Genomic DNA, 24,869 nt, shown 5'->3' with positions numbered 1-24,869 from the left:
TTTTATCCTCAGGGGACACGAAATCAAATGGTGCACTCAATTTCACTGGTGACTCTTTTACCTTTGGTACTCCCTGCAGCCTCTCCACATCCTAAAAAGGGGATTGTGGCACCTGTTCATGTAGGGCTGCAATGACTCTAGCCCTGCCTTGCATGTACCAGATCCAGTGTATGATACTAGCTTCCTGTACCTGTCCTAAACTGTGAGATTTAGGTGAATTCATCACCCACTGCATGCTTGATATTTCAGTTTCCATACTCCAAAGTTCCAGGGGCACTTTTGTCTTCCTCTGTTCCTGATTTACATGTAAATCAGTGTATCCCTCTTGCACTGCGCAGAAACCTAAAGTCTGAATTATTTCATTTGCCAAATCACAAGCGCGCAGCTGCTTATATTTTTTCCTAGATACTGTATACCAAAGTGTTGATTTCACTCAGATGAGGGCTATACTTTTTCTAAAAATCAAACAAGCAAATGAAACTCGGTGTCTCTTGCTTAGTGCAAACAGTAAGAAACTCTAAAATCTTTTGTTTTACTTGTGCCAGTAACTGCACGTTTTGCGACGGTACCTCTGCCATGTCCGAATTAATTTTTCTTTGCAGAAGCGGTCTGTAAATAACATTCTGAGTTCTGTTCTCAGTTTTATCAGTTAAGGAATGCACTTCAACTGCCAAAAACTGAGGGGTATTTTGTTCCATGCCCGGCTCACACGGAGGCTCAGACTGGCTCACAGCTGTCTTAACCCCCTCATTACTGGAATGGGAAAAGCCAGATTCTTCTAAAACAGCAGTTTTATAGATTTCAGCATTATCTTGCATTAATGTGTTCTGGCTAACTTGCTCACGTAAATTCTTATTTTCATGTTCTAACTGCCTACATCTCTCCTGCATTTTTCTGTAAGCAGATAAAAGTATCCAAAGCCTTCTGTCAACAACAAAAGAAACATCATTTCTTTCAAAAGGCACATTTTCTAAATATGCTTTATCACAGCAAGAAAACATGTTTCTCACAGCACCATCAGGCAGTTTAACTTCACATGCATTTTCAAACATGGTCTGCCGTGCTTCTGTAATTCTCTAAACAACAAAAAACAATTACACTTTTAAATTGTGCACTAAGAAATCTCAAATTCCCAACTCTGAAAACTGACGACTAAGCCAAAATGTTCTGCTTTCCCTCTTATCTCATAACCGAGCTTACAGAACCTCTCTGGAATGCGCTTCTGAGTTTAAAGAAGACATTTATTGTTATTAATTCCCCACCAACAAGTTCCTGAGAGACGAAACTAGTAGATTGGAAGCACACGTTCAAAAGTAGTCGCAAAAATGAAAGCAAAATATATCAGTTGCAATGTACACAGCAAATAGATGTGATTATATTATGGCATAACTTCTAAGCAAAACATAAAAGTCAAAATTCATCACCGTATGGGCAAGGCGGTAGGGCCTATGTTCAGCTTCATCTTTCTGGGCTCTGCAAGTTGATGACTCCGGTCAACTGCGAGAAAGAGATTCTCTACCCAAACGGGAGACAGGCAACTGACGTCTGGTTCCTGTCTGAAGTCAAGCAGATTCAATCTCTCTCTCTGTAGCCCAGAGTCATCCTTAAAAGAAAACTCAGTGTGAGAGCCGAAGAACCTTGGAGAGAGGCCAATTCTCCTGAGTTCACTCACTCTCAGACTGGATTGCGAGGTAAACACAAAATCTACATGCTCTTATCAGCTAAGGTCTGGTGTGAAGAAAACAGCTTGGTCCAACTTGTTGAAAAACACAGCTTGGAAAAACACAGCTCATCTGCAATGTCTCAACTGTAATGTCTAACCCCACGTTAAAGCCAATAGGCAGCTAACCTAAATATCAAATGTAATGTCTAATGTCATGTCAAAGCCAATAGGCAGCTAAGCTGAATACAGAATGTAATGGCTAATGCCATGTTAAAGCCAATAGGCAGCTAACCTAAATATCAAATGTAATGTCTAATATTATCTCAAAGCCAATAGGCAGCAGAACTGAACAAAACATATAATGTGCTACTGGTGAACATTGAGCAACTAATATGCGCAGTGGTGAAACACAAAGTCATTGGTCAAACACAATTAGTTTAGTTTAGTTTTGAGGATTTATAAAGCGCGTAGTTACCCTAAGGCATCCCAGCACAATTAATAGCATCACAGCTGGCCATCTTGGAATTTGGATTTCTTCCATGCCTTCCTTTAAGGATATGTCAATGTGGCAGTCTACATTACATCTAAAGCAGCTATCACTTATATGGATCAGTTGACCTTGCTATTGGAAACCTTCACCTTTATCTCACATTGAAAGGGTCTCCCTGTTGCCAATTGGGACAGGCAGCACTGTTTAAGATGATTGTACTGTAGAATTTAATTCTTGTTTGTTGTACAGAACACACTATAGGAAATTCTAAATAGATTCTTTCAAGAATATATAAGTTATTGAGGCTTTTATTCATTAAAAACCCACCTGAATAGCAATAGCTATCCTGCATAAGAGCACACACGAGGTGGTATAGCATTGCCTAACATGAGGAAATGCGAACAAGGAGCCCAGTTACGCAAATTAAAGAATATAGTTGCAAAAGAAGCAGAATTGAAGGAGACTGACACCGAGGACACTGCCATGGGCTGGCAATCTGTTTCAAGACTAAGAGGGGTTCAAGAGCTGTGACACAGTAGGTACCTCAACCTTGTGAAATATATATGGCCAGTGTAAGGAAACAGGCCTTTAGTTGTGTGGTCTGCACAAATAACGGGTCCACATTCACCCTCTACTGGGAACGAAACACCCCATTGTAGCTCTTGACTTTCTCATGGAAGAATGCCTACTCAAGGGAAGTAGTGTGTGTTAGTTATCACCATTCTCTGGCAAGCAGTCATAACACCCAATAAGTATCATCTAGTCTGTGCTTTTTCTTTTTTAAATGCATTACATTTATTACACACACACTTCTCAGTACAGCCTTATGTATATTTGCAGTAATTTACAAATATACATAATGCTGATGAAAATACTTAGTGATGACATTGTGTTAACATCCCAGGCCATCTCACAGGGTCCAGTACAGAAAAACAACTGTCAAAATACCATTTTAAGAGAGAATGCACTAATTAATAATAATCATATGTAAATGCTCTTATTACTGTTAATAAAGCATATACCTTTTGAGCAATAATTGCTTTCAACATTATTCTTTCAGTAAAGCACTTCAAATGACAATAAAGCATATACCTTTAAGAAAGGCAAGGCTGACATCTAAGTCCAAAATTAAATCACCCTCCTGGCAGCATAGAGATTCCCACTCCCAGGCAAGCCGAGGTACTCTGACCAACGTCTTTCTCACATTCAAAGACTCCCTTAATAGAGAAGACTTCCTGGACGAGATAAAGCCCCCTCCAGCTAGCCGCATATTTCTTCTATTTAGCAATGGGTCTCTACCTCTCCATTAGTTCACTTCAAAGTGGACCAAACCCAGAGAGCGGACAACTGGCAGAGCCTGGCCTGTGGCGCCACCAAAGAGACTCTAGAACATGCATTGTTTTTTGCCTGCCTTATAAGAATAGTAGGTGCCACTGGATGCTGCCGCTGTGCCGGAATATGACAATTAGAGATTAGAAAGTTGCACCAAGGATGTTATAAACAGCCTCCAGCAAGCCACAGATTTTTGCACTTACTCGCTATCTGTTGGCTGTGTGGCGAGCTAGGGCAAAGATATGTGCTTCTCCTGAGAACCATCCAGTGTCGCTGTCTTGATATGTGAGACGCAGTAACTGTCATTTGTATCATTGATTTTAGCCTGATTGCTTATAAACTTATTTTTTCCCACTGTACTGATTAAATGCAAAAAATATTTTAAAGTTTTTATGATGTATACACAATTGTTCTCCAAAGGTTGTTCTTACTGATGAGTCTTAGTACTATGTTTTTATAGCACGTAACTATTGTGTCTTATTGATATATTTTTACTTTCCTATGTGCTTTTATGCCCACTGACCCGAAATAAGGGTCTTTGACCTGAGCTGCATATACCTTTTGATCAGTAATTACCCTCAATATTCTTTGCATAAAGCATTTAAAAATGAGTATCGTATGTGCCTGTGTGTTTTATAATATACTTTTAACATATAATTGCTTTTTAAATGCAATTATAAAAATAATCCATAAAGGGCATTTCACTTCGATTACAAACTACATGCAACTGTGAACATTGCCCATAGAGGGCCCTGTACCCCATCTACTCTTTTTTTATTTTTAGACAACTTAAGGCCTCAGTAGTTGCAGCCATAAACGTCGCTCCTGGAGCATGCTCCACTCCCAGCTGAAAAAATCACGATCCAGTCTGGGGAATGCTTGAAAATTCAGGGAAAATCCTGGTTGGGTCATCTTTGTTTTTAGTCCAACCAAACATAGGGTGAGTGCTGTTCAAATCCTTTTGGAAGGGGCAGCACCTCTCCTGCAGTTCCCCTGCACTCCTTTAGCATTGTGCATGACAGGAGTTTCCCACAAGCAGCCCTTAGATGTGTACACGCATGTGAACACACATTTATGTGTTAACCAACAAAGAGACCCTTACTACATTGCAGCAGACTTATCTTAAAAGGTGGACATTGGTGATAAACATGCGCAGTCCATTTACCATGAGTTTACTATGGGTGAGTCACAAGTTGTGAAGCTCAACCACTGTAAAAAGGTAAAAAACCAGATGGTCAAAAAAAAAAAAGCAAAAAATCCAGTGGATTTAATGGCCATAACCTATTTTTTTTACAAGATCCCCTCATGCAACTTAAAGCCGAGGACTTGATGGAGGACTCGCACATTAAATGTATGCCAGTGAGAAGAACTTTACACTTGATAAGCAGGTGAAATGTGAGGACAATGAATAGCCACTGCTGGGAATTAGGCTATTGGAACTTGCATGACACCCTATTGATTAATATGCAGAAAGATTTAGTGAAACTGGAAGATAGAGCATGGAAAGAGGCCTTAATGAACCATTGTGAAGCACTGATGAGGATCAGCTTCAGTGTACTGTACTAGACTTCAAATGATGAGGTTCATTAGAGCAACAAATAACATATGCCTATGCTACTGGGCAGCAGAGAGTTTAAATACACATACTATGGAACTGTCTACATTGCTATACTCTGGTAAAAAAAAAAATACAGAAGCAAATGAAATGGTACTGGGACGTCCATTAGAACTAGAAGCAAATATTGCAGTCCTGGTGCCTAGGGAGGGAATGAGACTCATGAACAGGCAAGATATCAGAAAATATTTGTGAAAGAGGGTCTTGTAGTTGCAAAATGCGACATTGCTGAAATTAATGGGGCAGCCCAGAACAACCCACAATCACAAAGTGGTACAGGAGTGTGAAATGGTTCATGACAATGGAAAGATGAGTGTATGTAGGATGTTGTTGTTCCAAAAAGTTTGAAAAAGTAAGGTGTGATAGGATGACACACCATGTGCTATCGGATGAAACAAGCCACCCAGGGAGGCAGAGGCCACTTTGAGTACAGAGAAGCCCTAGTACTGATAGCACATGTACACTCCTTGCAGAAAATAAAAAAAACTGGTAAAGTTGTACATAAGCAGGATGGATTTGTGGTGTTTCTGTTTGTTTATCACTTAGCAGAAAAACCATACCTACGAGTTCACAAAGAAAGTAATATTATGTTAATATAAGTGCTCTACTGGTTCATGAACAATATTTGTTTCCAGTACCTATTGTATTAATCAATTATGCACATATGTTATTTGGTCAGTACCAACAAAATATAAAATGCTGATATCTGTAGAGGTGCCAGTGAATGTATGTTTAATGCACAATGTCAACTTCGTGATCATTATTAACTGCGCCTCGTGTTTCTTTTACCCTAGATCAAACATACCGGCTAGCAGTGATCTTAGGTTTCTCCTTTCTTGCTGTTGTATTGATCATTTTGGCAGTGTTGTTTGTATTCAAGGTACTGCAGCAAAAGCAAATCAGATTACCCAAGTCTTTGGTAAGTTTGTCTTCTCTTTATTGAACTATTTTTTTTCAGTTGTCACAATGGGTTATGACCTGTTGAATCTGACATTTGTAATGGTGGTAATTCGTTTCAAGCAAAGTTTGCAGGATACCTTTAAAGTGAGCTCGTCATGCTGTTGGGTAATACATTGAAACTGATGTTAAAAGCAGTTAGTTTCTTAAATAAATCTAGGAATTGTAAGGGACATGAAATTTTTGATTGATGCTGAATTTAACTGGTTTGCCTGATAGGAGCAGTAGTCTTGCTATGTTTCTTTTAATATTAAATGATAGTTTTCCTTGTGTTTTCTTTCTCATGTTATCCTCGGTATTGCTGTAGTAATTTTATCTAGACTAGATTGCAGAAGCAGTCTCTATCTTAAGCTGCATCCATACTAGAATGCTACAAAGCCTTCCTTCGTAGGTTTTTAGTAAATCCCAATTCTGCTGGCCAAATTCAGATTTACTTCAATGTGAATCAAGACTGGCCCCATTGTACGTACTTTCTGTGCAAAGCCCTGAGAAAGCTTGACCTAATTTTCCTTGAATCTTTTTATTGTTGTTTAATAATGACAACAGATTGTGACATTTTTGATTTTTGACACAGCAAATACAGTAAGTTGTTACACATTGCTTAGACCTGTAGGTTCTATCAATTAGGTCATGTTCATATTGATCAGGAGTGGCAGATGAACATATTAATTACCCAAACTTATGCAATATTTGTTGCCAGCATGAGTATCCATCTAATCGTTAGTATTGATGATATGCAAGCTAATTTGGTGTTCGCTTGAGTCTGAACATAGACTATTGCTTTCTCTGCTATATCATTGCTCTTCTGGGCAAAAAGGAACACAGTCGCATATTTTCATATAAATGCTGATTCTAGGGTATCAATAAAGAGAACAGTAACATACAATAACAAGGGAGTGTATTGAGTTTAAATGTTCAACATTAGTATTACAATGCCTCCGTGTGCGTGGAATTCCGCTAATAGTGTACAAAGTAGTCTGCACGTAGAACAGTTAGTATGCATCTGAGGGCTTTGCGACATCCATTCCCCGATTTGATTGGCTGATATGAAAGTACTATGTAAAAGAAACACATCAGTAACATTTACAGTACATTGTCAGTGTCTTATGGTCACTAGATTGCTGTGAGTGACTAAATTAGACTGACTCAGACAGGTCAGAATCTGTCTCTGGGGTACGCAGAGATGTTAACATCATTTCCCAGCTGTCTGAAGGTGGGTATTTTCGCAAACCAAGTGCATCATCCCGTCTCAGCGCCACCCCCTCGGCCCCCACCCCCCGCCCAAGCCAGAAAAGAATGCCTCCAGGCCAATACAGTTGGCTCCTCTGCGGCCTTCCATCTACGGGTTATCAACCGCTTGGCCGTTATAAATCCCAGGTCTAAAAATCTTGCGGTAGCCCTATGACGCGGGCCTCTAGGAAACAGACCCAATATACATGCCTCCCATGTAGGTGACAGTGTGTGCGACGTGCATGAGGAGAGACAAGCAACAACAGTTCCCCAGTAACTGTGTAAGAGGGGGCAGGACCACAACATATGTAGGATATCTACATCTAAATGTTTGCAACAGGGGCAGGCTGCGTCACAGCGAAAGAAATATCTGTTAATGCGAGCTGGCGTAAGATACACTCTGTGAATTATATAGAATTGTATGAGCCGAAATCTGGCATTGCAGGGGATGGTAGTGTGGCTGGACAGGACAGAGTTCCATTGCGCGTCTGTGAAGGGGGTGCCCAAATCACTTTCCCAGGCAGCGCGCAACGTCTCGTAGTCTTGTAACATATGAACTCGAAATGCATCTGTGAACCACTTGATCAAGTGTCTGCCCTGTCCCATGACCTGTATGTATTGTACTAACAGATGGGTTGGAGGGACGATCGTCAGGTCTCCCCACTCACCCGACAATGAGCTCAATAATTAATTGTATAACAGAAACTGCCCCGCTGGTAGGCCCGCGTCCGCCACCAAGGCGGAAAACTGAGTCAGTTTGTCATCGCTGTATAGGTCGCCCAGCGTGTGGAGCTCTGCAGCGTGCCACGCCCTGAGTTCAGTCCTATTTGTGACTGCAGAGCCACGAGGTGTACCCAGGAGCACTAGGGCCGGGGCGAACGGGAGGGTTCCCTTTGTGAGTTGCAAGGATCTACGATAATACCGGTGTGCCACATTAAGCTGAAGCTCTTTAGGCGGGGCTAAACGTGTAAGTGGATAAAAAGGTGCATTATTCGCGCAAGTGGCCAAGGCTCTAATGTTATCGCCGTGTCAGTCAGGTGCAGCACCGCTAGCCATCTAGATACCCACTAAAGCTGAGAGGCCAAGTAATAATGTTCTAGGCTTGGTGCTGAAAGGCCGCCTCGCTCCAAGGGTAGGTAGCGTTTCTTAAGCACCACTCTGCAACGACCCCCGCCCCAAATGAACTCTTGTAGCTTGGGCTCCAAGTCCCTGAAGAAACTGACCGGTATGTAATATGGGAGGTTGGAGAAATAATATTATAATAATAGCGGCAACACAATCATTTTCAGGAGAGCAACTCTGCCTGCAACCGAGAGTGGCAGCGATTGCCAGAATGTCATTTGGGACCGAATGGACGCCACCGCTCTTCCAAGGTTTCCGTCATATAAATCCTCTTTCCGATGGTATATGTGAATGCCCAAGTATCTAAACGTGTGCAGTTGCCAAGGGACGTCTACTCCAGAGATGCGCAACTTCGGGTTTCTGAGATCAGGGTCGAAGGGGATAAAGACATGACTTCGCCCAGTTAATGCGCAGGCCCAAAAGAGCCGCAAACTGTTGCAAGATAGTCCCAACCATTGGAGAAATCTGGGTGATGTCCCTGAAGTACAATAGGAGGTCGTCTGCATATAATGATACGTATGCAGACCATCACCGAGTGTTATACTCTAAAGTGGGCCCCGGCTGCGCAGTGCCACCGCCAGCGGCTCCATAGCATGGGAGAACAGCAACGGTGAAAGGGGGCAGCCCTGCATCGTTCCTCTAAACACCTCAATCGGTCCCGAAACACCCATTTTGACCCTGATCCTAGGGTCAGTGTACAGGAGCTTAACCTATCCGCAAAAAACGCGGACTAATACCAAACCGGCGTAAGATTGCAAAGAGATATGGTCATTCCAGTGAATCAAAGGCCTTCTCCATGTCAAGAACCAGGCACCCCGCCAGTGGCCAATGTCTTGTCAAGTATCGCATGACGCAAAAGAGATGTTGTAGGAAGTAAAGACGTGCGGGCACAAATCCGTTTTGGTCAGGATGGACAAGTTGCGAGACCATGGGTGCCAGACGTGTCGCCATTATTTTAGCCAATATTTTATAAGGTCACAGTCTGTGTTGAGCATTGCCAACGGCCTATAGGAGCTAAGTTCTGTTGGATCTTTACCGGGCTTAGGAAGTGACACCAGTAGCGCCTCGCACTGCAATACCGATAGTGATCCCCTCTGTATAGATTCCTTGTATAAACGGAGGAGGTGAGGTGCAAGGACAGAGGAGAAGGTCTTGTAGAAATCAGACGGAAGACCGTCCGGACCAGGGGTCCTGCCTGCAGACAGGTCATGGATACTGTTCTGGATTTCGGAGAGTTCCAATGGTTCCTCCAGTGCGTCCCTCTGGTTTCCCCCTAGGCAGGGGAGGGAGATGGATGAGAAGAAGTCTGTGCAGGCCTGCCGATTCGGCGGTGCAGCTGAATTGTACAGTGCCTTATAATACTGTGTAAACTCTGAGTGAATCTCTGAGGGGATATAAAGCATGCCCCCGGTTAGTGAGCGAATCTCCATGACCGGGCCGCTGTCCCGTTCACATATGGTCAGCCAGGCTAGAAGCCTGCCCGATTTGTTGGCCGAGGCATGTGTGCGCGCCGAGTGGGCAGCATAGTTCAAGCAACGTAGCCGCTCTCTAAGTGATATATGTTCGGCTCGGCCCGAAGATAACTGTGCCAACCTCGTAGGGATTCGGCTGACCTCCCGCTCCGGTCGCAGTAAAGTCCGCTCCACCCAGGTGAGTTCCCTCTCTACAGAGCGGCGCAGATTCCACTGTGTTCCCATACAGTGGCCCCTGACAAAGACCTTGAATGCATCCCATTTGATCAGACCAGAGGATGCCGTACCTCTGGTATGTTCGAAGTATTCGGGGATCACCCCGTTAAGTGACGCCCTAAATGCTGCATCCTCCAGAAGCTCAGGTCGGAGCTTCCAGGTAGGGCCACCTGGGAGGGAGGTATCCCATCCCAGACGTATAAGTTGCGGGTTGTGATCTGAGTGGGTGCGACCCAGGTAGTCAGTGTCTAGCACCGCATGGTAGAGGTTATGCGTGCACATGAGTTTGTCAAGGTGCAAATGTAGGCAATGCGGGGCAGAATAGTATGAGTAGACTCTGGGGTTACGGTGGCGCCATATGTTTGTCAGACGCCAGTTCTGAGTCCAGGCATTTACGCCCTAGCGGCAGCCACAGTAGGTGTCGTGGGTAATGGAGGGAAGGATCGGTCTAAATCGAGATTCAGCACACTGTTAAAATCGCCCCCCAACAGCCAAGGGTAATTACTCCATTTTGACAGTTGGTTGGACAGGGAGTGGAGAAAAGAAACCTGGTCTGAGTTCGGCGCATATATGGAGCCCAACACCAAGGCCCTGCCCGCAAGTCGCCCTCTCACCAAGGCATAGCGTCCCTGTTCGTCAACTGTTTGTCCTTCTGCCACAAAGGGGGTGCCCGGTCTGATCCAAACCAGAGCGCCTCTGGCATAAGAGTAATAACCTGTCGCATACAGCTGTCCCTTCCACCGTCGCTGCAAGCGGGACACCTCTGGCTGCGCCAAATGCGTTTCCTGTAGGAATGCTATGTGTACTGAGTGTTGTTTAAGGTAAGAATATATGGAATATCTGCGTACAGGGGTGTGTATGCCTCGCACATTCCATGTAAGAACGCTGTATGTTTTCATGGTGGATCTTGATAACGATAGCAGCTAGCTAATTGAATGCCCTAGACCTGAGAGGCTATGTGAGGGGTAGCAGGATTCCAGCGGACCGGCAGGCTAATAAGGTTCAAACTCCATTTCAATACTAACAAACAAAATGCCATTAGAGCAGAGGGACAACCAGTATCTGCCCAAACCAAGTAACCCATAAGGTCAACAAACCAAATGTGAACAATGAATCTCTGCTAATAAGAGATTGGGGTAGGCCAGGGAGTTGGAAGGCTGATGCGTGATGAAGTGTGTACCCGGAAAATATGAGTGAGGGTAAGACCAACAGAATTGGACTCATAGAAACTGCAAGAGTAGGAAGTAGTGTCAGGTGCCCCGTGGAAGAGACCCCCATCAAGGCTCGAATACATCAAAAACTGTCTCGCAAGGGTCAGAGTCACCACTACATCACAAATCTGGCTACTTACGATGTACTTTCAAATATTGCAAACATTGCTGTTAAGGGGAGAATCAGTTGCGAAGAACCGTCCACCTGAGACGTCGTTAGTGGGCTGGATTCAGCGCAGGGGTGTTAGAACAGTTTGTCTGCCGTTCAGGGTGTCACCCCCAGAAATGTGGTTAGGAGAGGAGGTTTCCTCGCTATTAGGCTGTGAGAGTTCAGTTTCTGCTTCTGAAGCAGCCAAGAGTACAGTTGTGGCTGCTTCTGTCTGTAGTGTGCCACGTCGTTCCTGTATGATCTGCTCTAGATCAGGGACATGTCTTGCCTTCACCGGGGTGGTTCCACGAGTCCGGCGGCCACGTCTCATGCGGGAGTGGCAGCCCTTTGGTGCTGGCGGGTCCCTATCCGGGTCTCGTCCACTGACGCGGCCAGTGGTCTCTAACCATTCCCATGCCGACTCTGGTGTAGTGAAAAAGTCAGATTTATTCTCAGTCGTTATACGGAGTTTGGCTTGGAATAAAAGAGAGTACGCAAGGTCAAGAACCCGGAAGCTTGCGTTTTAAAGGCAAATATGAGGCACGTTCTATCTGCACAGCTAGCGTGTAATCGGGGAACAACATGGCCTCTGCGTTGTCCACTCAGATTGGAGACGACGATCTGACCGCCCGGAGGATGGTGTCTCCCGGGCAGCCGCACTCTGACAGGCACCCTGTGCGCACGCTCCACCGAGAAGAAAGGCGTCAGGGATCCCTCCAATACTAATCCCCAGAGCCAAGTCTCAGAGTAGGCAACTGCGTCTCGGCCCTCCACACCTTCCGGAAGGCCAATGACCCGAATGTTGTTCCTCCGGGTGTGACCCTCAGCGTCCTCTGCGCGGTGTTCCAGGTCGCTTATGCGGGTCAGTGCATCCCTCAATGAAGTCTCTAGCCATATCGCCGTGGGCTCCAACTCGTCAAGGCAACCCTCAAGTGCACTTGTCTTATCTGCTAGTTTGCGGTGGTCTGCATGTAGCAAGGTGAGATCGCTGGCCACCCTATCTATCTTGCTCTCCAGGGAGGTGCGGGCCTGTTCCAGTGAATCACCTATGCGCTCCACCGCTGCCAACACAGCGTCCAGTTTTTGTCTGTCCTGAGGTAAGGTCTCCGACATGGATTTAACACCAGCTCCAGAGCGAAGGCGTCCAGCACCCGCCATAGTTGCGACAGAGAAGAGGGATGTTGTTGCCACTGTAAGTTGTTGCGATGTACGCAAGGTAGGCCGCAGATGGCTCCGCCCGGAGGGGCCCGCTCACACGAACCGCTGAGTTAGTGGGCCTGGCAGCACGAGCAGCCCCAGCCCTCACCTCGTTTGTGCGACATGGTGGGTTGAGTTTGGTATAAGCCAGCCTCACTCAGGAAGGCCAGCCTGTAAAGTGTAGCGCGTCTGCGTGTCTCCCAGCCGAAGCGCAGCGACTATTCTCCCAGCTGCGAAATCATGGTAGATGGTCACGTGGTTGGTTACTGTGCTATTCCAAGGAAGAAGAACCAGTCATGCCCGCTTGCGTGCGCATCCAATGCAGTATGGCGCAGCAGCACGATCAGCTCCACTGTTGTATGCAGCGCCGTCTCTTCAGGCACTCAATCCAGGCGACATCTGCCTGAGAGTGCGCCGGCGCGCGTCAGGGACCGCATGGTGTCCTAGGCATGCAGGGATAGGGCCTCCGGGCGCCTATCCCATCTGTGAGGCTACAACGAGACCCTGAGCCTCCTCTGCGCGCTGGGCGCCTCACAACAGCCCGGGGGGGGTAGCAGCACACTCAGGCTGGGCAGTTCGCGTCCGCCATCTTGGCCGGCTAGCCATGTCCCCCTGAGAAAGCTTGACCTAATTGTCTGTGATCCACTTTCCTTTAGTTTTTTGAGTAATAAAAATCTCCTTGCTTTATCGGTCTGCAAAATCATCAGAACTTCACTTGAAAGTGGAAAAGACAACAGAAATCTCAACTTGATTTACATTTGTTTTGCCAGCCTCTCTAATACAGTGTATTATTTTTGGGATCATTTTGTCTTGACATTTGTAGATGATCTTCTTCAGCTATGTACTGACTGGTTCTCTTCTGTCCAAGTCCAGATCCAGAAACTGGATTTATATGTAATCTGGAGCTAATCTCTGTATAACTGGCTCATGGGCATCAGGAAAAAAAACAAATACTGGGAATCTGCTGTATCTGGGTTTGACCTATGTATCTATGGTGATGGAATCTGGAAGGTTGGGGGGGTAGACTGTTAGTATTGGAAATGTGGCAGTTGCTGCCCTGTTGGATGTATAGATCTTACACTGAATAAAACTCTACCAAGAAACTTACCAGAAGTGAAACCGTTACTTAATCAGGTGGCAACAAGCTTAGAACCATGTGTTCCAGCAGGGTAGTGATTCATTGGACCTTTTCGCGCTTCATTTCTGAATATCCGGTCGTTTGGCAGTTTGTGCCTTTCCATCCTTCATTCTGGTGGAAAGAATGTGGAACTGAGCAGAGGATCACCTTCTTGCCTCCAGGAAGCGACAGCAAGGTGAGGTGAAGTTGATTTTAGGAAGCGGCGAGAGAGCAACAATCGGCATACACCATGCACGTGGTATGGCATTGCAAGCGTTGCTATTTCTTGATACGTGGCAGCGTATCCACGGCAACCAGGATTTACGGAGCACCCGATGTGTAGGAAGTACGCATGTTATGTTGTGCTGTTGCCTGGACAACGAGTGCGACGTTGTTATTTCCTGATACTCATCAGCGTATCCACGGCAACCTGGATTAGCAGTGAGGTCAGTGTGAGAGTGCAGCTTTCCCTGGGCAATGAGCATTGCTGTTGGTGAGCTTCCTGGTTGACGTGATTTGGCAGCATCTCTTCAGTTATCCAGGTTTACGCACAGTGTTCACAAAAGCGGATTCAACACTGGGAGGTGTTGGGTATTGCTGGATAGTGCAAATTAGTTATTTGCGCACTTCTATTGATAACTACAGTGATTTGCACACTTGAGTGAAGATTACAATGATTTGCACACTTTTGGGACGCATTCACTTTGACTTTTTTTTTATTTTTAATTACGTTAGTATTCATATGACATTGATATCTACAGTGATTTGCACACTTAAATGCAGATTTTAGTGATATGTACATTTTAGTGCAGATTCCAAGGTTCGGCATATTTTGGACACTTTGGGGGTCATTACAACCCTGGCGGACGGTGTTAAAGGTGCGGTAATACCGCAAACAGGCCGGCGGAAAAAAAAAGGGAATTATGACCCTGGCGGAAACCGCCAACAAAGACAGCCACTTTAACACACCGCCCGCCACGGCGGTACAGACAAGCAGCACGGCGGTCACCGCCAACAGACTGGCGGAAGTCAATGTACCGCCCATAGTATTACAACCCGCCAATCCGCCACCTTTTCCGGGGCGGATTCACCGTGGATAAAAACACAGCGGAAACTGCTTTTGCAATGGGAAAATGCTCACCTGAACACATCCCACGAGGAACGAGGACTCCATGGAGCCGGAACTCCAAATACTCCCAGCGCTTGTCTTTCTGCTCCTCTACGACCACTATCTACGTAGGCGCCGAAGACAACGATGAGTACTGCACCTATGACATGGGGGAGGGGGAGGCAAAAGTTAGGGGGCCCCCCACGAAACATCCCCACCCTCGCATATTACAACATACACACCAATGCATTTCCAAACATCACAGTAACAACCCACAATCCCCCCGGAAGAATGCAAAGACAAAGCGAGATCCGTTCAAACATTGTAATGTTGCAATAAACAAGTTTTGCAAAAATATACAGATATATACGAAAATCTTGCAGAAATATATACAGTACGAGAAGTAGTGCAGATATGTACATATCAATGTCCATGCACCACTAGTCCAAAAATGCATGGGCGAGGCCCACAAAAGATACCTGACCACAATCGGAGAGAACACTGCCGGGGCATCAGATAGAAATACTACAGGCACCTCAGGGGGAAGGGAAGGGGGGACACCTCAGCCGGATGACTGCAAAGCCAGATCCACGGCGGGGCTCCATGCCCACTCTGCCATCCTGGGGAGTGCAAAGCCACAGTCTCTCAAGTCTCTACAGTGGGTGGTTTGCCCACTGTGCCATCCTGGGGGGTGCAAAGCCACAGTCTCTCAAGTCTCTACAGTGGGTGGTTTGCCCACTGTGCCATCCTGGGGAGTGCAAAGCCACAGTCTCTAAAGTCTCTACAGTGGGTGGCTTGCCCACTGTGCCATCCTGGGGAATGCAAAGGCTCAATTTCGCAAGTAGATAACATCCGCCAGTGGCCCGTGAGGGGGACTGGTGCCCAGACTGGATTAGTCTCCCCGTGAAAGTTCCTGTCCCGTCACTGTCCCAGCTGCACATGGGATAAGGATGCTTGATGTGGCGGTCTATTCATTCTTACCCGGTGCATGCCCTGTTCAGCGGTCTTCACCATGGCGGTGCTTGCCCTGTTCAGCGGTCTTCACCATGGCGGTTCGGGACTGTTCAGCGGTGCTTTGCCATGGCAGTTCTGGACTGTTCAGCGGTGCTTTGCCATGGCAGTTCTGGACTGTTCAGCGGTCTTCACCATGGCGGTTCGGGACTGTTCAGCGGTGCTTTGCCATGGCAGTTCTGGACTGTTCAGCGGTTTTCACCATGGCGGTGCTTGCCCTTTTCAGCGGTCTCCACCATAGCGGTGCTTGCCCTGTTCAGCGGTCTTCACAATGGCCGTTCGGGACTGTTCAGCGGTGCTTTGCCATGGCAGTTCTGGACTGTTCAGCGGTCTTCACCATGGCGGTGCTTGCCCTGTTCAGCGGTCTTCACCATGGCGGTTCGGGACTTTTCAGTGGTGCTTTGCCATGGGGGTTCTGGTACGGACATTGGTGTGTGGCATGACGTTCCCTAGACTGGGCATTGGTGTGTGGCATGACGTTCCCTCATAGCCCACCTGGGCTATGGCAGTCGGGGCCCTCCTGGGTACTGACTCCGGCGGTGGTCTCCTGACCAGTGACGATACTTGAGCGCTCCTGGGCTATGACTCCGGCGGTGGTCTCCTGACCAGTGACGATACTTGGGCCCTCCTGTGCTATGACTCCGGCGGTGGTCTCCTGACCAGTGACGGTACTTGGGCCCTCCTGGGCTATGACTCCGGGGGTGGTCTCCTGACCAGTGACGATACTTGGGCCCTCCTGGGCTATGACTCCGGCGGTGGCTTCCTGACCAGTGACGACAGTGCTGGCAGTTGGGTCTCGACCGCCGGGAATGATGGCGCCCTTCTCCGCCGTGATACTCACAACATGCTGGCCAGACTTCCTCTGGGCCTTCCCCACCTTTGGTGGAGTCACAGCTGACTCTCCAATCCCCTTGGAACCCATGTGAGTTGGTTTCCCACCAGGAGGCTTCACACGGTCCAGTCGTCCACTCTCCAATTTCAGAGCCTTTACAGGGGGTGGGCTGCCAGTGCCTTGGCTCCGGGTCACACTGCCTGCCCTGGTGGCTGGTGCACTCCACATACCTTGAACAGGCACCACTGGTATATGAGGCTTTTTGGCTGAGGCGCTACGACGGGACTGATGAATTGGAGGGGGGGGGGGGGGGAAAGGTCAACTTTACACAGGGACAGTTTCTGACGGACACTGGGATGGGTAGTTGGAGGGGGTCTGGGAGTGGAGGAAGAGGAGGTGGTTGTAGGAGGTGTAACTTTAGGTGATTTGGGTGCAGGTACTGGAGGCTGTCGTGAGGTGGATGGATGTTGGTTGTGTGATTGCCGGCGTTTGTGTACTTTGGGAGGGGGCGTCACAGACACACTGGGAGAGGACACAGGGGACGTGTAAATGGCAGTGGAGGTGGTGAGTGCAGGTGAGCGGCTTGTGGTGCTGGGTGTCCTTGTGCGATTCCTGGTGCCTGTAGATGTGGTGCATGCAGGTGTGTGTGTAGACGAGACTGGGAGGGAGGAGGGAGAAGAGGAGGAGGGGGACACAGTGGAGGCAGTGGATGTTGCTGTGTCTGTATGTTTGTGATGCTTGCGTGAGTGCCTGTGGGTTATGTGGTGCCTATGTTTGCTTGAGCTACTTGTGTGCTGACTTGTGTGCATGCTGGTCTGTAGGTGTGCTTGGGATGGGCTGGGGTACAGGGGATTGGGTCTGGGTGGAGGAGGTTGGAGGGGGGAGGCTAGACACAGGGACAATGGCTGCCATCAGTGCTGAGGCCAGAGATTGTAGGGTTCGCTGAAGGACAGCCTGACCAGAATGAATGCCCTCCAGGAATGCATTAGTGTGTTGCAACTCTCGTTCTACACCCTGGATGGCATTCACAATGGTAGACTGCCCAACAGTGAGTGACCTGAGGAGGTCAATGGCCTCCTCACTGAGGGCAGCAGGGGTGACTGGGGCAGGGCCTGAGGTGCCTGGGGTGAAGGTGATGCCCACCCTCCTGGTTGAGCGGGCACGGGGCGAAGGCTGAGGGGCTGCTGGGAGGGCGGTGCTGGTAGGGGAGGTGGCGGGTGTACCTGTAGAAGTGGGGCACACAGATGGTGCCGCCACCATAAGGGAGCTCCCATCGGAGGACGAGTCCGTGTCACTGGTTGGTGATCCGGTGGCCGACGTGAAGCTCCCCTCGCCCTCCGTCCCACTGGTGCATTCTGAGTCCGTGGTGTGGCCCTCCATAGCCATGCATGTGGGATGCAGCTCCCTTGTGCCCCGGTGCCACTGTACCTCCGCCTGATGATGCTGATGCACAAAAGAACAGGGAGAGCAGAAGAAGGGGGAGGGGGGACGACAGAAGAAAGACAGATTGAGTGCATGGCATACCGCTACCGTTGGCGGACAAGACAGACACAGCAGCCCCCTGCATTACGCCATGCTCCTGCCCTCTGCATATGCAATTTCTGGGATATGGCCTACATGGCAATGGTGGACATCTGCACATGTGGATGCCACAGGGGCAACTATACCTCGACTTGGCACTCTACTGAGGTGGGGTAGAGTGCCACATGGGCTGCATTACAGAGGGGCCTAGTCTTCGTGTTTCTGCCTGGCCTAGGTACACCCACAGGCCTCCTCCCCACCCAGACCCCTCTACTGCGCGCAAAGCCCGCAGAATGAGGTTGTACTCACCCCCTTGTGTCTGCTGTGATGCCCTCAAGCGCCCATCCAACTCCGGGTAGGCCACTGCCAGGATCCGGAACATCAGGGGGGTCATGGTGCGACGGGCACCCCTCCCACGTTGGGAGGCCATCCCCAGCTGAGCCTCCGCTGTCTTCTTGCTGCAGCGACGAATGTCCTCCCATCTTTTCCTGCAGTGGGTGCCCCGTCTCTGGTGGGCCCCCAGGGTCCGGACCTCCTTGGCGATGGCACGCCAAATGTCCCTCTTCTGGTGGGCGCAGACCTACATGACATGCACAAGGGAAGAAGAGAAGTCATTACCAACTGCACCGTCGATGTGAGTGGCCCCCCTCCCTACTCTAGCCATGTGGCCCATTCATTGGCATGCATTATTGTTCCCTGAACTCTGCCCCCTTCCCTCTTCCAAACAGCCCTCTCCACCCAGGCCTAGCCCATACAACGTGCTCCCTGTGTGCTAACCTGTTGGTCTGGAGGACCGTAGAGTAGCGTGTACTGGGGGAGGACCCTGTCTACCAGTTTCTCCAACTCCTGAACAGTGAAGGCAGGGGCCCTTTCCCCAGACGCAGCAGCCATCGTCGCTTCCAGACCGAGGTCACAGCAGCACTTGCAGTGTAGGTCCTCTCCTGTCGAAGGTCAGATATCTAGTGATTGAACAGATAGAAAATGGCGGTGACGTCCGCGGCGGTGCGCATCATCACTGCCGGCGCACCTGTTCATTGGCTCCTGGGACCAATAGGGTTCAATGTTAACCAATGCTGCATTGCGCCGCGGTCTACGACCGCCTACCGCCACGGTGTGCAACGCCAGCGCTGTTACCCCACAATCCCATTGTCCCAGTTTAGAGGTCAGGCAGCCGCCATTTCAGGGGCCCACATGGCTTCATTTACCTCTGCGTCACACATAGCTAGGCCTACACTCAACACACATACAGGAAGGGTTTTGTGATTGGTGTAGTCTTGTGTGTAACTGTGGGTACATACCTGGAGGAATAGTGACTGGTTCTTCGCTGTTGTCCTTCGTAGGCACCGTCAGCTGGGACATATGAGAAGATGGCGGAATCCTCCGGTGTACCGACCGCTGGTGGACCTGTTGACAATGGAAGAACGACATGTCATCATCACCTACAGGTTTGACCGTGCCACAATCCAGGAACTATGTACCCAGTTAGAGCCAGACCTGATGTCACTAATCCACCATCCGACTGGAATCCCCCCTGACGTGCAGGTGCTGTCAGTGCTCCATTTCCTTGCAAGTGGGTCATTCCAGACAACAGTGGCCATGGCATCAGGGATGTCCCAGCCTATGTTTTCCAACGTTTTGTCCAGAGTGTTGTCTGCCCTGCTGAAACACGTAACAAGATACATAATTTTCCCTGAGGTGGAAGATTTGCCTACAGTGAAAGGTGACTTCTATGCCCTTGGACATATCCCCAACGTCATCGGTGCCATTGATGGCACCCATGTAGCTCTGGTCCCCCCCCACAGGAGTGAACAGGTGTACAGGAACAGGAAGAGTTATCATTCCATGAATGTTCAGATGGTCTGTTTGGCAGACCAGTCCATCTCACAGGTAAATGCTATGTTCCCTGGCTCAGTGCATGACGCCTACATCCTGCGGAATAGCAGCATCCCTGATATGATGGTTCAACTCCAGAAGCACCTTGTGTGGCTATTGGGGGACTCTGGTTACCCCAACCTGTCATGGCTACTGACCCCAGTGAGGAATCCCAGGACCAGGGCAGAGGAACGGTACAATGAGGCCCATGGGCAGACTAGAAGGGTGATCGAACGCACCTTCGGCCTCCTGAAGGCCAGGTTCAGGTGCCTCCATATGACAGGTGGTTCCCTATTCTACTCACCGAAGAAGGTGTGCGAGATCATCATCGCCTGCTCCATGCTTCATAATTTGGCTTTGTGACGCCGGGTGCCTTTTCTGCAGGAGGATGGTCCAGATGACGGTGTTGTGGCAGCTGTGGAGCCTGTGGACAGTGATGAGGAGGAAGCTGAGGAAGAAGACAACGACAACAGGGAGTCAGTCATACAGCAATATTTCCAGTGACACACAGGTGAGAACATTTTAATTTTTACCATTACATCAACTTTCACACGTCTACCTCTATCCTGTCTGTCGATTTCAACCAGTATTCGGTAACTGAGTTGTTCCTTTACATTACGGTTTCACAGGTGTGGTTACCAACGTGTGTCATCTGCTTGCATCCTTCAAGGACTTGTGATGTGCGACATAGGTATGTTGGCTTTACAATGGGGAACGCATTATGACTCTGTCATTGATAATACATATTTACAATCTCACAGACTGACTCCAGATTGTTTTTTGTTTCAAGGGTGTTTATTGCAGTGCTCAGAAATGGGAGGGGGTTGTAATATGAGGATGGGTGATGGTGGAGGAAAGTCCATGGCAGAGTCCAGTCTATTAGTCTCACAGGTGCACTGCCCATCTGAGCATAGGAAGTGGAGCTGGGGCAGTTCAAGTATGGACAGGGTAACAAAGTGGGTCAGTGGGGGGACAATCAGGGTGGTCTCATTTCCTGGCGGTGGTCTTGCCATCTTGCTCTGTCCTGTTCCTGGCTCTCAGGGACCGCTTGCGTGGTGGTTGTCCGTCTGCAGGGGGTGTGGTGCTGGTGTGGTGGTCCTGTGGCGGGGCGTCCTGTCCACTAGCGCCGGCGGAGGTGGTGGGCAGTTCATCGTCCTGGCTAGTGTCAGGGGCCCCTTGGAGTGCTGCGATGTCCCTTATGGTCTGCTGTATGTCCTTCAGCACCCCTACGATGGTGCCCAGGGCGGAGCTGATGGTCCTGAGCTCCTCCCTGAACCCCAAATACTGGTCCTCCTGCAGGCGCTGGGTATCCTGAAACTTGGCCAGGACCGTTGCCATCATCTCCTGGGAGTGGTGGTATGCTCCCATGATGGAGGATAGGGCCTCATGAAGAGTGGGTTCCCTTGGCCTGTCCGCCCCCTGTCGCACAGCAGCCCTCCCAGTTCCTGTAGGAGGCTGGACTGGCTTGTAGTGAGTACCAAGGGGTACTTGCACCTTGCACCAGGCCCAGTTATCCCTTATTAGTGTATAGGGTGTCTAGCAGCTTAGGCTGATAGATAATGGTAGCTTAGCAGAGCAGCTTAGGCTGAACTAGGAGACGTGTGAAGCTACTACAGTACCACTTAGTGTCATATGCACAATATCATAAGAAAACACAATACACAGTTAAAAATAAAGGTACTTTATTTTTATGACAATATGCCAAAGTATCTTAGAGTGTACCCTCAGTGAGAGGATAGGAAATATACACAAGATATATATACACAATAGCAAAAATATGCAGTATGGTCTTAGAAAACAGTGCAAACAATGTATAGTTACAATAGGATGCAATGTGGAAACATAGGGATAGGGGCAACACAAACCATATACTCCAAAAGTGGAATGCGAACCACGAATGGACCCCAAACCTATGTGACCTTGTAGAGGGTCGCTGGGACTATTAGAAAATAGTGAGAGTTAGAAAAATAACCCTCCCCAAGACCCTGAAAAGTGAGTGCAAAGTGCACTAAAGTTCCCCTAAGGACAAAGTAGTCGTGTTAGAGGAATAATGCAGGAAAGACACAAACCAGCAATGCAACAACTGTGGATTTCCAATCTAGGGTACCTGTGGAACAAGGGGACCAAGTCCAAAAGTCACAAGCAAGTCGGAGATGGGCAGATGCCCAGGAAATGCCAGCTGCGGGTGCAAAGAAGCTTCGACTGGACAGAAGAAGCTGAGGTTTCTGCAGGAACGAAAAGGGCTAGAGACTTTCCCTTTGGTGGACGGATCCCTCTCGCCTTGGAGAGTCGTGCAGAAGTGTTTTCCCGCCGAAAGAACGCCAACAAGCCTTGCTAGCTGCAAATCGTGCGTTTGGCGTTTTTGGACGCTGCTGGGGCCCAGGAGGGACCAGGAGGTCGCAAATTGGACCTGAAGAGAGAGGGGACGTCGAGCAAGACAAAGATCCCTCACTGAAGCAGGTAGCACCCGGAGAAGTGCCAGAAACAGGCACTACAAGGATGCGTGAAACGGTGCTCGCCGAAGTTGCACAAAGGAGTCCCACGTCGCCGGAGACCAACTTAGAAAGTCGTGCAATGCAGGTTAGAGTGCTGTGGACCCAGGCTTGGCTGTGCACAAAGGATTTCCGCCGGAAGTGCACAGGGGCCGGAGTAGCTGCAAAGTCGCGGTTCCCAGCAATGCAGCCCAGCGAGGTGAGGCAAGGACTTACCTCCACCAAACTTGGGCTGAAGAGTCACTGGACTGTGGGGGTCACTTGGACAGAGTCGCTGGATTCGAGGGACCTCGCTCGTCGTGCTGAGAGGAGACCCAAGGGACCGGTAATGCAGCTTTTTAGTGCCTGCGGTTGCAGGGGGAAGATTCCGTCGACCCACGGGAGATTTCTTCGGAGCTTCTGGTGCAGAGAGGAGGCAGGCTGCCCCCACAGCATGCACAAGCAGGAAAACAGTCGAGAAGGCGGCAGGATCAGCGTTACAGAGTTGCAGTAGTCGTCTTTGCTACTATGTTGCAGGTTTGCAGGCTTCCAGCGCGGTCAGCGGTCGTTTCCTTATCAGAAGGTGAAGAGAGAGATGCAGAGGAACTCGGATGAGCTCTTGCATTCGTTATCTAAAGTTTCCCCAGAGACAGAGACCCTAAATAGCCAGAAAAGAGGGTTTGGCTACTTAGGAGAGAGGATAGGCTACTAACACCTGAAGGAGCCTATCAGCAGGAGTCTCTGACGTCACCTGGTGGCACTGGCCACTCAGAGCAGTCCAGTGTGCCAGCAGCACCTCTGTTTCCAAGATGGCAGAGGTCTGGAGCACACTGGAGGAGCTCTGGACACCTCCCAGGGGAGGTGCAGGTCAGGGGAGTGGTCACTCCCCTTTCCTTTGTCCAGTTTCGCGCCAGAGCAGGGGCTAAGGGGTCCCTGAACCGGTGTAGACTGGCTTATGCAGAATTGGGCACATCTGTGCCCAAGAAAGAATTTCCAGAGGCTGGGGGAGGCTACTCCTCCCCTGCCTTCACACCATTTTCCAAAGGGAGAGGGTGTCACACCCTCTCTCAGAGGAAGTCCTTTGTTCTGCCATCCTGGGCCAGGCCTGGCTGGACCCCAGGAGGGCAGATGCCTGTCTGAGGGGTTGGCAGCAGCAGCTGCAGTGAAACCCCAGGAAGGGCAGTTTGGCAGTACCAGGGTCTGTGCTACAGACCACTGGGACCATGGGATTGTGCCAACTATGCCAGGGTGGCATAGAGGGGGCAATTCCATGATCATAGACATGTTACATGGCCATATTCGGAGTTACCATGGTGAAGCTACATATAGGTAGTGACCTATATGTAGTGCACGCGTGTAATGGTGTCCCCGCACTCACAAAGTTCAGGGAATTGGCTCTGAACAATGTGGGGGCACCTTGGCTAGTGCCAGGGTGCCCTCACACTAAGTAACTTTGCACCCAACCTTTACCAGGTAAAGGTTAGACATATAGGTGACTTATAAGTTACTTAAGTGCAGTGTAAAATGGCTGTGAAATAACGTGGACGTTATTTCACTCAGGCTGCAGTGGCAGGCCTGTGTAAGAATTGTCAGAGCTCCCTATGGGTGGCAAAAGAAATGCTGCAGCCCATAGGGATCTCCTGGAACCCCAATACCCTGGGTACCTCAGTACCATATACTAGGGAATTATAAGGGTGTTCCAGTAAGCCAATGTAAATTGGTAAAATTGGTCACTAGCCTGTTAGTGACAATTTGAAAGTAATGAGAGAGCATAACCACTGAGGTTCTGGTTAGCAGAGCCTCAGTGAGACAGTTAGGCACCACACAGGGAAGATATACATGCACACCTATGAGCACTGGGGCCCTGTGTGACAGGGTCCCAGTGACACATACATATAGGCCACAACCCTATGAGCACTGGGGTCCTGACCAGCAGGATCCCAGTGACACATAACAAACATACTGAAAACATAGTGTTTTCACTATGAGCACTGAGGCCTGGTTATCAGGATCCCAGTGAGACAGTGAAAACAGTGACAAACACCCTGACATACACTCACAAACAGGCCAATAGTGGGGGTAACAAGGCTAGAAAGAGGCTACTTTCTCACACAACCCCCCCCCCCCAAACGAAGGACAATAAGGCTAACCTTGGCCAGTTGAGACTTTATTGTCTAAGTGGTGATAAGTAGAGAGTAGCTCTGCAATAGACTGGTTACTCCCTTTATCATCCACTATATGGTTACTTCCCTGTGGGGATGTAAACCACCCTGTTTGAAGTTTT

The 24,869-nt window shown here is 48.8% G+C and overlaps 1 protein-coding gene across 1 annotated transcript in view; it reads left to right on the top strand.

Moving 5' to 3' along the window:
• The window catches only part of IFNGR1 (interferon gamma receptor 1), a 257,484-nt gene that overhangs the window by 210,941 nt on the left and 21,674 nt on the right, over positions 1-24,869 (top strand). Inside the window, exon 6 of the mRNA XM_069234280.1 lies at positions 5,895-6,019. Coding sequence (XP_069090381.1) covers positions 5,895-6,019 — 125 coding nt within the window. The remainder of the gene's footprint in view (positions 1-5,894; positions 6,020-24,869) is intronic.

The sequence above is a fragment of the Pleurodeles waltl genome, chromosome 5 (genome assembly GCF_031143425.1).
Source record: "Pleurodeles waltl isolate 20211129_DDA chromosome 5, aPleWal1.hap1.20221129, whole genome shotgun sequence".
Lineage (NCBI taxonomy): Eukaryota > Metazoa > Chordata > Amphibia > Caudata > Salamandridae > Pleurodeles > Pleurodeles waltl.
Note: the sequence above shows the minus strand (reverse complement) of the source record. Positions and strands in the feature narration are given on the sequence as shown.